Source organism: Triturus cristatus, chromosome 2_1 (assembly GCF_964204655.1).
Source record: "Triturus cristatus chromosome 2_1, aTriCri1.1, whole genome shotgun sequence".
Taxonomy (NCBI): domain Eukaryota; kingdom Metazoa; phylum Chordata; class Amphibia; order Caudata; family Salamandridae; genus Triturus; species Triturus cristatus.
In genome coordinates, this window is record NC_140581.1 from 86763850 (window position 1) to 86779212 (window position 15363).

The 15363-nt window shown below is 48.2% G+C and overlaps 1 protein-coding gene across 3 annotated transcripts in view; it reads right to left on the reverse strand.

Moving 5' to 3' along the window:
- Positions 1-15363, reverse strand: part of LOC146863805 (phospholipid-transporting ATPase ID-like) — a 696782-nt gene that overhangs the window by 209792 nt on the left and 471627 nt on the right. For all 3 annotated transcript variants that reach the window (XM_085628123.1, XM_085628125.1, XM_085628124.1), the window contains exons 7-9: positions 12553-12625; positions 8907-8977; positions 9-91 (exon numbers count right to left, since the gene is read on the reverse strand). In XM_085628123.1, coding sequence (XP_085484249.1) covers positions 9-91; positions 8907-8977; positions 12553-12625 — 227 coding nt within the window. The remainder of the gene's footprint in view (positions 1-8; positions 92-8906; positions 8978-12552; positions 12626-15363) is intronic.

A 15363-nucleotide genomic window follows, 5' to 3' on the forward strand; every position in this document is an offset into this window, starting at 1 on the left:
ATACTCACCATTGAAATCCGACATTTTACGAAGGTCTTCACCCATGTCCCCTGTGATGGTCAGCGACTGTTTCACTTTCAAGTTTGTTTCCCTATGTGAGAATATAAAAGACAAATATTAAATAGTTCAGAGGAAGGCAGATTTGCAGAGACCAAGGGGCTTATTTATGAGAGCCTTGCATCACTTTTGTACCACGTAAAGTGGTGCATGCATGACAAAGGGCTCTCCTAAAGATGTACGAAGCCACGCAAAGCCACCCTGCATGGCTTTGATTGGTCTCATAGATATGGAGTAAGGCAACGCAGCCCAAATCGCTCCGCTGCCTTACTCTGCACCCAGATGGCATTCCACGGGCGTTGCGGTGGGTTTTCCCACACAGCACCCATGGAATTCGACCTGCTCCAGATTTACAAGGTGATGTAAACCTGGGAAAGCTTCAAGTCCATACGCCTTCCGAGGTGAGGCGCAACCAGGAAATATATGTCAATGTTTTCCTCTTTCCATGTGTGCTGCATTCTGCCGCACACATGGAAAGAGGGAAATGCCTCTCAGGATTGTTCTTGTACAGGAAGATGCCCATTCCTGCACACAAACAATCCTGCCTGCAACAGAGGCACCCTTGCACCAAGCTGCAAGGGTGCCTACGTTGGCGCTAGGCTGCCAAAAAGGTGCCAGCACATGGAGAAAGGACAGGAATGCACCGTAAGGCTTAAATACAGTGCATTCCTGCCCTTTCACGTTGGCGTAGGGCAGCGCAGCAAGGTGCCAGGCTGTGCTGGCCTATGCCAAAACCCATCAATGAGGCCCCAAGTTGCCTAGTCCATAAAAATATTCACATCCTGATAACTACCACCTAACAGAACCTGCTGACAAAACTACCACTGCATGATTCAAAACTAGAGAAGATGCTGCTGGCACAAAGGGGTACTTTCACTGTCAAATGAGAACATACTCATGTATTAATACTAACTCCGTGTCTTTGTGGTATTTAAGGAACAGAAGCACTCACCTCTCAGCTGAGGCTACTATGTTGGATAACAGATTAACCATGGAGTAAGAGTCTTATGCTTACTGTGTTCATGGCTAAGTGAAATGGTAGTGTGCCATAAGTTTGCACCGAGCGCTAAGATGTGTGGATAAATGTGCTATTCTGAAAGACTGAGGTGCTTTGAGCATGAGCTGACCTTCCCTCAGTTCCCATACTTCCTTGCATGGGAGCAGGACAGGCAGAGGGTGAGTGAGTCAAGCGTCAGCCAGTGGGATCTACCCATACTGTGACTGTAGGAGATACAGGTCATCACAGTACTAGAAAAGGAGCAGAGGGTGAGGGAGTCAAGCGTCAGCCAATGGGATCTACCCATACTGTGGCTGTAGGAGATACAGGTCATCACAGTACTAGTAAAGGAGCAAAGGATGAGGGAGTCAAGCGTCAGCCAGTGGGACCTACCCATACTGTGGCTGTAGGAGATACAGGTCATCACAGTACTAGAAAAGGAGCAGCGGGTGAGGGAGTCAAGCGTCAGCCAGTGGGACCTACCTATACTGTGGCTGTAGGAGATACAGGTCATCACAGTACTAGAAATGGAGCAGAGGGTGAGGGAGTCGAGCATCAGCCAGTGGGACCTACCCATACTGTGGCTGTAGGAGATGCATGTAATCACAGTACTAGAAAAGGAGCAGAGGGTGAGGGAGTCAAGCGTCAGCCAGTGGGACCTACCCATACTGTGGCTGTAGGAGATACAGGTCATCACAGTACTAGAAAAGGAGCAGAGGGTGAGGGAGTCGAGCGTCAGCCAGTGGGATCTACCTATACTGTGGCTGTAGGAGATGCATGTCATCACAGTACTAGAAAAGGAGCAGAGGGTGAGGGAGTCAAGCGTCAGCCAGTGGGATCTACCCATACTGTGGCTGCAGGAGATGCATGTCATCACAGTACTAGAAAAGGAGCAGAGGGTGAGGGAGTTAAGCGTCAGCCAGTGGGACCTACCCATACTGTGGCTGTAGGAGATACAGGTCATCACAGTACTAGAAAAGGAGCAGAGGGTGAGGGAGTCAAGCGTCAGCCAATGTGACCTACCCATACTGTGGCTGTAGGAGAAACAGGTCATCACAGTACTTGAAAAGGAGCAGAGGGTGAGGGAGAAAAGTATAAGCCAGTGGGACCTATCCATACTGTGGCTGTAGGAGATACAGATCATCACAGTACTAGAAAAGGAGCAGAGGGTGAGGGAGTCAAGCGTCAGCCAGTGGGACCTACCCATACTGTGGCTGTAGGAAATACAGGTCATCACAGTACTAGAAGAGGAGCAGAGGGTGAGGGAGACGAGCGTCCGCCAGTGGGACCTACCCATACTTTGGCTGTAGGAGATACAGGTCATCACAGTACTAGAAAAGGAGCAGAGGGTGAGGGAGTCGAGCGTCAGCCAGTGGGACCTACCCATACTGTGGCTGTAGGAGATACAGGTCATCACAGTACTATAAAAGGAGCAGAGGGTGAGGGAGTCAAGCGTCAGCCAGTGGGACCTACCCATACTGTGGCTGTAGGAGATACAGGTCATCACTGTACTAGAAAAGGAGCAGAGGGTGAGGGAGTCAAGCGTCAGCCAGTGGGACCTACCCATACTGTGGCTGTAGGAGATACAGGTCATCACAGTACTAGAAAAGGAGCAGAGGGTGAGGGAGTCGAGCGTCAGCCAGTGGGATCTACCCATACTGTGGCTGTAGGAGATGTGTGTCATCACAGTACTAGAAAAGGAGCAGAGGGTGAGGGAGTCGAGCGTCAGCCAGTGGGATCTACCCATACTGTGACTGTAGGAGATGCATGTCATCACAGTACTAGAAAAGGAGCAGAGGGTGAGGGAATCGAGCATCAGCCAGTGGGATCTACCCATACTGTGGCTGTAGGAGATACAGGTCATCACTGTACTAGAAAAGGAGCAGAGGGTGAGGGGGTCAAGCGTCAGCCAGTGGGATCTACCCATACTGTGGCTGCAGGAGATGCATGTCATCACATTACTAGAAAAGGAGCAGAGGGTGAGGGAGTCAAGCGTCAGCCAGTGGGACCTACCCATACTGTGGCTGTAGGAGATACAGGTCATCACAGTACTAGAAAAGGAGCAGAGGGTGAGGGAGTCGAGCGTCAGCCAGTGGGACCTACCCATACTGTGGCTGTAGGAGATACAGATCATCACAGTACTAGAAAAGGAGCAGAGGGTGAGGGAGTCAAGCGTCAGCCAGTGGGATCTACCCATACTGTGACTGTAGGAGATGCATGTCATCACAGTACTAGAAAAGGAGCAGAGGGTGAGGGAGTCAAGCGTCAGCCAGTGGGACCTACCCATACTGTGGCTGTAGGAGATACAGGTCATCACAGTACTATAAAAGGAGCAGAGGGTGAGGGAGTCAAGCGTCAGCCAGTGGGACCTACCCATACTGTGGCTGTAGGAGATACAGGTCATCACTGTACTATAAAAGGAGCAGAGGGTGAGGGAGTCAAGCGTCAGCCAGTGGGACCTACCCATACTGTGGCTGTAGGAGATACAGGTCATCACAGTACTAGAAAAGGAGCAGAGGGTGAGGGAGTCGAGCGTCAGCCAGTGGGATCTACCCATACTGTGGCTGTAGGAGATGCGTGTCATCACAGTACTAGAAAAGGAGCAGAGGGTGAGGGAGTCGAGCGTCAGCCAGTGGGATCTACCCATACTGTGACTGTAGGAGATGCATGTCATCACAGTACTAGAAAAGGAGCAGAGGGTGAGGGAGTCGAGCATCAGCCAGTGGGATCTACCCATACTGTGGCTGTAGGAGATACAGGTCATCACTGTACTAGAAAAGGAGCAGAGGGTGAGGGGGTCAAGCGTCAGCCAGTGGGATCTACCCATACTGTGGCTGCAGGAGATGCATGTCATCACATTACTAGAAAAGGAGCAGAGGGTGAGGGAGTCAAGCGTCAGCCAGTGGGACCTACCCATACTGTGGCTGTAGGAGATACAGGTCATCACAGTACTAGAAAAGGAGCAGAGGGTGAGGGAGTCAAGCGTCAGCCAGTGGGACCTACCCATACTGTGGCTGTAGGAGATACAGGTCATCACAGTACTAGAAAAGGAGCAGAGGGTGAGGGAGTCAAGCGTCAGCTAGTGGGACCTACCCATACTGTGGCTGTAGGAGATGCATGTCATCACAGTACTAGAAAAGGAGCAGAGGGTGAGGGAGTCAAGCGTCAGCCAGTGGGACCTACCCATACTGTGGCTGTAGGAGATACAGGTCATCACAGTACTAGAAAAGGAGCAGAGGGTGAGGGAGTCAGGCGTCAGCCAGTGGGACCTGCCCATACTGTGGCTGTAGGAGATACAGGTCATCACAGTACTAGAAAAGGAGCAGAGGGTGAGGGAGTCAAGCGTCAGCCAGTGGGATCTACCCATACTGTGGCTGTAGGAGATACATGTCATCACAGTACTAGAAAAGGTCAGAGGGTGAGGGAGTCAAACGTCAGCCAGTGGGATCTACCCATACTGTGGCTTTAGGAGATGCATGTCATCACAGTACTAGAAAAGGAGCAGAGGGTGAGGGAGTCGAGCGTCAGCAAGTGGGACCTACCCATACTGTGGCTGTAGGAAATACAGGTCATCACAGTACTAGAAAAGGAGCAGAGGGTGAGGGAGTCAAGCGTCAGCCAGTGGGATCTAACCATACTGTGGCTGTAGGAGATACAGGTCATCACAGTAGTAGAAAAGGAGCAGAGGGTGAGGGAGTCAAGCGTCAGCCAGTGGGATCTACCCATACTGTGACTGTAGGAGATGCATGTCATCACAGTACTAGAAAAGGAGCAGAGGGTGAGGGAGTCAAGCGTCAGCCAGTGGGATCTACCCATACTGTGGCTGTAGGAGATACAGGTCATCACAGTACTAGAAATGGAGCAGAAGGTGAGGGAGTCAAGCGTCAGCCAGTGGGACCTACCCATACTGTGGCTGTAGGAGATACAGGTCATCACAGTACTAGAAAAGGAGCAGAGGGTGAGGGAGTCAAGCGTCAGCCAGTGGGATCTACCCATACTGTGGCTGTAGAAGATACAGGTCACCACAGTACTAGAAAAGGTTTACAGTAGCTTCTGGGTTGAGACATTGTCCATGAGGATGGTGACAAGCCATAGACAGCAGTGTGTGCCAAGAATGCAAACTGCCATAATGAGCTGGTAAAGGCAGCCTCTACCACTCTTCCTCACTATTGTGGAGCGCACGGGTGGAGCTCTGTTGGACAGGCAAGAGGCCATCGCTCAAAGGAGACTTCTGTTGTGCATGGTCAACTTCTGAAGACATTAGACGGGCTGTTGGTAGTTTTTGTGGGTCATCCTCTTTTGGACTGTCTCATTGGTGTATACTTGGGTGATCAGTCTGACCTCTCCGACTATAGATGTTATTCTTAAAGAAACAACTAACATGAGTAGGGTACAGGTAGCTTGTGTTCAGTGAGTTGAACGCAACTCCGAGCACTGAGGCCATTTTACGAACAGATTATGTTGTGATCTCAGAGTTGAGTTGCAAGTTTTCCAGAGTTTTAGTCCTTAGACTCCTGTTGTTCTTCATCGGTGTGCCCCTTGAATATCGAATACAGAACATCGCGGTATAAAAACATTGAGGACAAAATATCGCAACTGAAATAACAAAAGGCACGCAAGTATAGGTTTTTTATACCTAACTCCACATATATGCACCCTGGCAAGGTATATTATCAAGGTATGTAGGTGTGGAATAGTGGCTCTATACATCATCTATATGCACTTACCTTTAAATATTTTGGTCTTTGATATTTTGATATTTGATATTGATATTTTGGCTATCTATAAGTCATTCGCCCAGCTTCCTATTGCGGAGACTAGCCCTACGTCACTGGTTCATAAACCATTACTGATTATTCCTAGTCCGACCTTGGATGAATTCTCTGCCTTGACGACTAAAGTTAAATCCGGCTCCCCGGACGACCCCATGAGACCCTTTCAATTCCGGGAATTCGCTGAAGGCTGCTTCCCTGCTCTTCATGGCCTTATTAATTTGTCCTTCAGCACGGGCAGTGTTCCTAAAGCTTGGAAACAGGCGACGGTTATTCCAATTCTTAAAAAACCCGCCCTTGATCCCACCAAGCCCGAACACTACCGACCTATTTCCCTTCTTCCTTGGCCAGCTAAATTAGCAGAAGCTCATGCTAATGCTATTCTATCTTCTCACCTGCAGGAAGCAAATATATTGGACAATTCCCAAAATGGGTTTCGTGCAGGCCACAGCACAGAAACTGCCCTCCTGGCTGTGGTGGAACACATCAGGCATCTGTTGGATCTGGGTCAGACGGCGGCACTGATCCTTTTGGATCTCAGTGCCGCCTTCGTTACGGTGTCTCACCAGATTCTTTTACATCGCCTGATGGAAGCTGGAGTTGGAGAGGTGGCACTTGAGTGGTTTCGCTCCTTTCTTAAAGATCGAGCCTTCAAGGTTTCCACACCCCCTTTTGTTTCTGCTTCTCGCCCCATACTCCAGGGTGTTCCCCAAGGGTCGGCCCTGAGCCCTACCTTGTTTAACTTATATGTTCAGCCATTAGCGGAGGTAGCCCACAGTTTTGGTCTCTCCTTAGTGTCATACGCCGATGACACGCAGTTGGCGGTGGCTCTTAATGGCGACTCCAACATGGATGCCCCCACCTTTCAGTCAGCTTTAAAAGCTGTGGCCGGCTGGATGGCGAACAATCGGCTCCAACTTAATGCCTCTAAGACCGAGGTCATTATTTTTGGTAGGGAAAGTGAATTATGGGGAGATCAGTGGTGGCCTTCTGATCTTGGCCCCGTCCCCTCCCCTGTGACTGAGGTTAGAAACCTTGGGGTGTGGTTCGACCATAAGCTCTCCTTCACTTCCCACACAAAACGTGTGGCCGGCACCTGTTTTGGTACCCTGCAGTGTCTCCGACCAATCTTTAAGTTCTTCGATGCGGGGACCAGACAGATTATTGTCCAAGCCCTGGTTCTTACCAGACTAGATTATGCTAGCTCCCTGTTTCTGGGCCTTAATCAGGCCGAGCTATCTCGTCTTCAGAGAGTTCAGAATGCGGCAGCTAGGATGCTTGTTGGCCTTCCGAAGTTTGTCTCGGCCCGTCGGACTATTCAGGATCTCCATTGGCTGCCGGTGGGGCAGAGAATTAAGTTTAAAGCTCTTTGCTTAACTTTTAAGATTCTCAAAGCAGCCTCCCCTCCCATCCTTGCACAGACTATCCAGCACTATGTCCCCGCTAGAGCTCTTCGCTCTGCTGGATCTAATTTGGCCATTGTGCCACGTTTCAAAAAATCTAGGATGGGCGGACGCTCTTTCTCAGTGTTGGCGGCTACTCTCTGGAACTCTTTGCCTGCCTCTTTGCGCTCCATTCCTGAGTTGCTTCCTTTCAGAAAGGCACTTAAAACCTTTCTTTTTACCACAATCTAGGCCCATCTTTTCCACCTTTTCTGTCGTGTTGTGTTATTATTCTCCAAAGCGCCGGGACGCCACTTTGCTGCGGCATCCGTGCGCTATACAAAAATCATATAACATAACATAACATAACGATATTCGTACATGACGATACTTCTGTGTTCGATATTCATTAGGAAATTCATCTCCATTGATGCTTCAACCTTTTAATTTTCTTTGGGGCGATCACAGCGGAGTTATTGGAGCTGAAAGCTCTGATTGGAACATCATGGGAGGCCAGCTTTCGGGAAAAGCCAGGGCATCCGATCTAATCAGCCTTATGCATCGTGCACAGGATTATGAGTTTGATGTGGACCTGTTCTGGAGAACTTTCAGAGCTGGGTGATGGTTTCCAATCTTTTGGCCACCTGGTTTTAGGCCAGTGACGTCTGCTCAGATCATGTTGGGTAGGCTGGTGTACATGATGCTGCGCTAGTCAAACCGAATGAAGTCAAACAAGTGCTCTGGTTTAGTCGGCATGCAAAAGAGGTGAGACTTTCCTTTGTAGCGATAGCTGAAATCAAGTTTTCTTGACTACAAAAAGTATGCCTATTTGTTGTCATGTGTCTGGAATAGGGCCCAAAGTTTGGGGGCTTTTGACGACAAGAGCTCTGTCCTTCTTACCACCAACGGACAACATTTCTGCTTTAATGCTATTCGGTCACTGACGTTTTCATTCATCCAGAAATATATGCTAATGTGGCAGTCAGTAATGTTGTTCGTTCCCATGATCCTCTCTGTAGTCATAGAGACATCTGCATGGCAACAATGTACATCTTTCATTTGAGATTGAGTTACTCGATCATCCGCGTAGGCTTCGAGCGGCAGTGGAGACACTGATGGGCTCTGTGGAGCATGGCAAGTCACTTTTCATGTGGACGACTCTGTGGATCCAGTTCTATTTCTTCAGCTGGGGCCCATGAAAAAGAAGGTTACGATGGATCAAAGAATTATATAACATCGACTCAGAGGAGATCTTTGCTGTCACCAAGTAATGCATGACTGTGCCCCAACCTGGTTTGTGCATGAATGAATTGAATGTGACTCATGTACCACAGAGATGTCTCTCACTACCAACTAAGGGTGAGATTTATCTAACCCGCATCCCTGTAATACAAGCCCAGTCGTTTCACTTGAATAAAGTATATATATTTTGCCAACTTGATTTCAAAACTCCGAATTGTACTCGTAAGAGGTTTATTTCAAAATGTCCAACATTTTGGAGACTTACTATGAACACCTACATACATACATGTACACACGCCGCGCATTTCTACAATTATTGCTCCTGCACCTAAGTGCCCCTTGAGGATTGTCCACAGGAGTAAGATTCTATGACTCAGCAGCTGCCATCTGCAACCACAATGTATTTTAAAATAAAGACGTGAACTGGGCCAGTAGTTGCCAGGCGGCATTACTTACCCATCGAGTTCGGCAGTTTCGATGTATATCAGGCTGTGGGGCTCGCTGCTGGACAGCAACAGGAGGTCTGCCTACACAAAAAGGAACAACACAAGTGGAAATAGTCAATTAAAAATGCTGCTCTGAAATCAGATAAAGGAATCAGGACGAAGCATGTCATGTACTGGAAACCAGCTTTGAGAGTAGAAATATTGAGATTTTCAGCTGCAGTTTAACACGTTTCCACAGTGGTACATCATTTTTGGGAGGAGGGTGTTACATCAGAAGCCTTGTTAAAATCACACATTTTGTAGTATGGCAGATTCAGTCATACTCTACATACATACTCATACTGGCCCAGATTTAAAACACTTTCACGCAATGCAGCAAGGGAACTGGCAGCACCGCGTTGCATGAAAGAGAGAGCGCAGGAATGCACTGTATTTACTAAGATAGTGCCCGATTCTGGTCTCTCGTGGTACTGGTGCACATGTGGCAGCGTAGCATCAATGTAGTGCACCCCTGCTCCACAACGCAGGGGTACCTGTGCTGGAGTCAGAAGGAGTGCCTTCCTGCACAAAAGCTATTCTTAGAGGCTCATGCCTCTTTGTATGTGTGCAGAGGCTCATGTCTCTTTGTATGTGTGCAGAGGCTCATGCCTCTGTGTATGTGTGCAGAGGCTCATGCCTCTTTGTATGTGTGCCGAGGCTCATGCCTCTGTGTATGTGTACAGAGGCTCATGCCTCTTTGTATGTGTGCAGAGGTTCATGCCTCTCATGTGTGCAGAGGCTCATGCCTCTTTGTATGTGTGCAGAGGCTCATGCCTCTTTGTATGTGTGCAGGGGCTCATGCCTCTTTGTATGTGTGCAGAGGCTCATGACTCTCATGTGTGCAGAGGCTCATGCCTCTCATGTGTGCAGAGGCTCATGCCTCTTTGTATGTGTGCAGAGGCTCATGCCTCTTTGTATGTGTGCAGAGGCTCATGCCTCTTTGTATGTGTGCAGAGGCTCATGCCTCTTTGTATGTGTGCAGAGGCTCATGCCTGTGTATGTGTACAGAGGCTTATGCCTCTTTGTATGTGTGCAGAGGCTCATGCCTCTTTGTATGTGTGCAGAGGCTCATGCCTCTTTGTATGTGTCCAGAGGCTCATGCCTCTTTGTATGTGTGCAGAGACTTATGCCTCTTTGTATGTGTGCAGAGGCTCATGCCTCTGTGTATGTGTGCAGAGGCTCATGCCTCTTTGTATGTGTGCAGAGGCTCATGCCTCTTTGTATGTGTGTGCAGAGGCTCATGCCTCTGTGTATGTGTGCAGAGGCTCATGCCTCTTTGTATGTGTGCAGAGGCTCATGCCTCTTTGTATGTGTGCAGAGGCTCATGCCTCTTTGTATGTGTGCAGAGGCTCATGCCTCTTTGTATGTGTGCAGAGGCTCATGCCTCTTTGTATGTGTACAGAGGCTCATGCCTCTTTGTATGTGTGCAGGGGCTCATGCCTCTTTGTATGTGTGCAGGGGCTCATGCCTCTTTGTATGTGTGCAGAGGCTCATGCCTCTTTGTATGTGTGCAGAGGCTCATGCCTCTTTGTATGTGTGCAGAGGCTCATGCCTCTTTGTATGTGTGCAGAGGCTCATGCCTCTGTATGTGTGCAGAGGCTCATGCCTCTTTGTATGTGTGCAGGGGCTCATGCCTCTTTGTGCAGAGGCTCATGCCTCTTTGTATGTGTGCAGAGGCTCATGCCTCTTTGTATGTGTGCAGAGGCTCATGCCTCTTTGTATGTGTGCCGAGGCTCATGCCTCTGTGTATGTGTACAGAGGCTCATGCCTCTTTGTATATGTGCAGAGGCTCATGCCTCTTTGTATGTGTGCCGAGGCTCATGCCTCTGTGTATGTGTACAGAGGCTCATGCCTCTTTGTATGTGTGCAGAGGCTCATGCCTCTTTGTATGTGTGCAGAGGCTCATGCCTCTTTGTATGTGTGCAGAGGCTCGTGCCTCTTTGTATGTGTGCAGAGGCTCATGCCTCTTTGTATGTGTACAGAGGCTCATGCCTCTTTGTATGTGTGCAGAGGCTCATGCCTCTTTGTATGTGTGCAGAGGCTCATGCCTCTTTGTATGTGTGCAGAGGCTCATGCCTCTTTGTATGTGTGCAGGGGCTCATGCCTCTTTGTATGTGTGCAGGGGCTCATGCCTCTTTGTGCAGAGGCTCATGCCTCTTTGTATGTGTGCAGAGGCTCATGCCTCTTTGTATGTGTGCAGAGGCTCATGCCTCTTTGTATGTGTGCAGAGGCTCATGCCTCTTTGTATGTGTGCAGAGGCTCATGCCTCTTTGTATGTGTGCCGAGGCTCATGCCTCTGTGTATGTGTGCAGAGGCTCATGCCTCTTTGTATGTGTGCAGAGGCTCATGCCTCTTTGTATGTGTGCAGAGGCTCATGCCTCTTTGTATGTGTGCAGAGGCTCATGCCTCTTTGTATGTGTGCCGAGGCTCATGCCTCTGTGTATGTGTGCAGAGGCACATGCCTCTTTGTATGTGTGCAGAGGCACATGCCTCTTTGTATGTGTGCAGGGGCTCATGCCTCTTTGTATGTGTGCAGAGGCTCATGCCTCTTTGTATGTGTGCAGGGGCTCATGCCTCTTTGTGCAGAGGCTCATGCCTCTTTGTATGTGTGCAGAGGCTCATGCCTCTTTGTATGTGTGCAGAGGCTCGTGCCTCTTTGTATGTGTGCAGAGGCTCATGCCTCTGTGTATGTGTACAGAGGCTCATGCCTCTTTGTATGTGTGCAGAGGCTCGTGCCTCTTTGTATGTGTGCTGAGGCTCGTGCCTCTTTGTATGTGTACAGAGGCTCATGCCTCTTTGTATGTGTGCAGAGGCTCGTGCCTCTTTGTATGTGTGCAGAGGCTCATGCCTCTTTGTATGTGTGCAGAGGCTCGTGCCTCTTTGTATGTGTGCAGAGGCGCATGCCTCTTTGTATGTGTGCAGAGGCTCATGCCTCTGTGTATGTGTGCAGAGGCTCATGCCTCTTTGTATGTGTGCAGAGGCTCGTGCCTCTTTGTATGTTTGCAGAGGCTCATGCCTCTTTGTATGTGTGCAGGGGCTCATGCCTCTGTGTATGTGTGCAGAGGCTCATGCCTCTTTGTATGTGTGCAGAGGCTCATGCCTCTGTGTATGTTTGTATGTGTGCAGAGGCTCATGCCTCTTTGTATGTGTGCAGAGGCTCATGCCTCTTTGTATGTGTGCAGTAGAACGCAGCATACAGGCAAGGAGGAATGAACAGGTTCAAATAAAGATATTTCTCCTCGGTGTGCCAGCCTCAGATAGGCACAGACTCGGGTTTACAGACTTTAGTAAATCTGGGTTTGCATGGAAATACATCGGTGTTTGCGTAAGAATGGCCCTGCTCCACCTATGTAACTCCTCCCACAACGAAAGGTAACGCAAGGCAATCAGGATTTGCGTCACTTTGTAAATCGCGAAATACATTTTGCATTGTGGCTGCGCCTAAACAGTAGTACAACTACAACGCAAACTGTTAGAAAATTTGGGCCACTGTGTGTGCATGGTGTACAGATAAGAGGCTGGAAGCAAATCATTCATATATTTTACAGAACATTCTTTTTTCTGTGTGTTGATTGAAAAATGTTTTTGGAAAATCAAATCACAAACAACTCACTTACCGTCACAAAATTGTTGTTTTCAAGCTTGATGATGTCACCAACCTGAATGTTCATCCATTTTTCATTGGTGAATCTGTTGGACAAATATTCAAAGTTTAATTGTTGGTCACCGTTTACTATGATACCGCACAAGGTATGAATTTTACAACAGTGCAGAGCACATTTCCTTTTGTGCTTGGCACTTTTACTTTTCCTCTGTACCAACATTTGCACCAAACAATTAGTGCAAAATATTATAGCACTCATAAACAGTGTGAATGGCACTTGGTTTAGGGATACAAATGTCACCACAAGAGTGTCCGTTGCCGGCGCGCTTCAAACCAGTGCGAGCGACTCTTTAGTGCTAAATGTGCACAAGATGTCAACCCATTGGTCTTTTTGAAGCCTCCGAGATGTCTCTAACTACTTTATGGTGTGGAGAGGTGCCCGCAAAGTGGGGCAAGACTTGCTACAGGTGCAGTCGCCGGGGCTGCAAGATTTCTGAGGGTCCTCAGCGGAAGGGCCCCGCTTACCACCATTGCAAACAGTCTCCTCCTCTCTCTGGGGTGAGCCAGATAGGGTTGATCGGCTAGATGAAGGTCCTCCAGGGCTCTCTGCTTGGATTCCTGGAGGAGCTTCAGAAAGGCTTTTGAGATGCATTCTGTTGGGCATGAGACTCAAACTGAAGTTGTTGGGTTTCCACGCAAGGCCAAGGCGTTGGGTTTCCATCGCCCAGGTGTGTGCGTAGGTGGATTTTATGTGCAGGAAGAAGTGTTCCTGACAAGTTCTGTCCACTTGGTTTTCCGGGCCGATTTCAGACTTTTTACCCCGTATTTTATTGGTGACGCTTGGCTTCTGTTTTAGATGGAGTTGTCACCAGTGTCAATTTCAGGGCGATGGTGGAGATACAGCTGGTAGCAAAACTAGTGACATCCATATTTTTTTTTTGTGAGGTCACCTATTGTTCTCCAGACCGCGTATTTCTGCTCCATGTGCGATTTGCCGTCTGACCTTGGCTTGCACCACTTTGCCAATAAAGTTTAAGAAACAGTGGCCTAATGAGCAGGAGAGTCTGAGGACAGCATTCGGCAATGCCTCAGATATGTCAATTGCCTTTTGGAGGAATAAGCCCCACTTTAGGTAGCCCGAAGTATGAAAAGGTGTTTACATCTTTGGGGTGAGAGTTTCCAAAGGTGAAGATTTTATTCTGCCTCAGATTTTTCCTGAATACCATCAATCTTGTTTTTTTCTTGTTTATTTGTTTTCCTTTTTTCAGGCATTATATGTCCATAGCTGTTAGCTGGCTCTGTAGCCCTTTGGGGGGGCATGAGATGAGGATGGAGTTAGTTGTCACCATACAATAGGGCAGGTACCTGGGACACTTTGATTGATGTAAAATCTGCTGTAAAGTTTAGGATCAATCAGCGAAAGCTGATGTAAAGTCTAGGACCAATCAGCGAAAGCTGATGTAAAGTCTAGGACCAATACTTATCCACTGTGGAGAGTCTTTCTCTAAAATATTCCTGAATTGGGATTAAGATGTTTTCATTCTATGTCCAAACATCTATGAACTTAGCAAACATTTCTGGTAAATATGGATAAGGCTGATGGGCCTGTAAGATGCTGGTTCATTTTAGGGCCTTTGTTTAGAATGGAATGCTAATGCTGTTCCGCTGGGGGCAAGTTTCCGAGGCGGGGATCCTTCAGAAAAGTGCAGCTAGAAGTTTGGCCCATCATTTGGGAAATGCTTAAATACTGTGGGTGGGAACTTAACCTTTGTGAGCTGGTCCACTGCCAACTTTGTTCTCTCCTCTACAAAGACAGCTTCATATTTGGCTCTGGTATTATCTCTTCCATCAGCTATGTCATTTTCTGAAGAGGTTGGTGGGGAAACTTAGTAGGTTAACAAATTGCCACAGGTCCCACAGCGCCGAAAGCAGCTGTGCAGCGGCTAATCCAGGCCTGTGCGGAGATGTTTGCCTCTAAAGAGTTGCTTTTGGTGCCCAGATTCCACCAGTTTGCCTCCAGAAATTGAGGGAGTCATTCTCTAGGTCTTGATCTGCTTCCCGTGGGTATCTTATTACTGTGGGAGTCATCGAGCCCAAGAGACTCATAGCAGGTCAACCAGTCCCTGTTACAGGCAGTGTCATCCTCACGATTCAATGCTGTATCCATGATTTTGTGGTTGTTTTTCCACCCCTCCAGTTTGAGTCCAAGTGTCTGGTTCCATTTCAGCTTTACAGTGAACACATGCTGCTCTGTTCATGTGTTTCTGGGGTCTTCTTGGAAATATTGTCCTTAATATCAAGATGGAGCGCATTGGGATCTTCTCCAGTCTCCAGGATAACCTACAGTTTTCATATCTCCCTGGTCTTCAGCTCAGAGAAGGATGTCCTTGTTGACTGTGCTCCTCACACTTTGTTGGTTGGGATTTTCACGTTCTCATTTTTCAGTGAGGGGAGGGTGGATATCAGACCTTCGCGTTCACAGAAACATTTGAGATCATTTCCATTTGAGTCAATTTTTGCAAACTTATGACAAATCAAGGGAATGTCCAAGGCATTCAGTTTGCAAATTTGGGTCCGAGTCATTCCCCCATTGGCCCATTTTACAACTGAAGTCCCCGCAGAGGAGGATCAAGGGCTTGGACTCAGCCTTGAATATATCCCTCCTTCCTTTTCTGCTGAACGTAGATATTTATTACTCTAAGATGATCCTTTGTAATAGGAAGATGTAGCACTTCTCAATATTTTTGTGTAAGTTGTCTCAGACTCCTGCATGGCATTGCTATTTCTTGTGCCAGTCAGCTGGGACGCATGCTCAGAGTTTCGA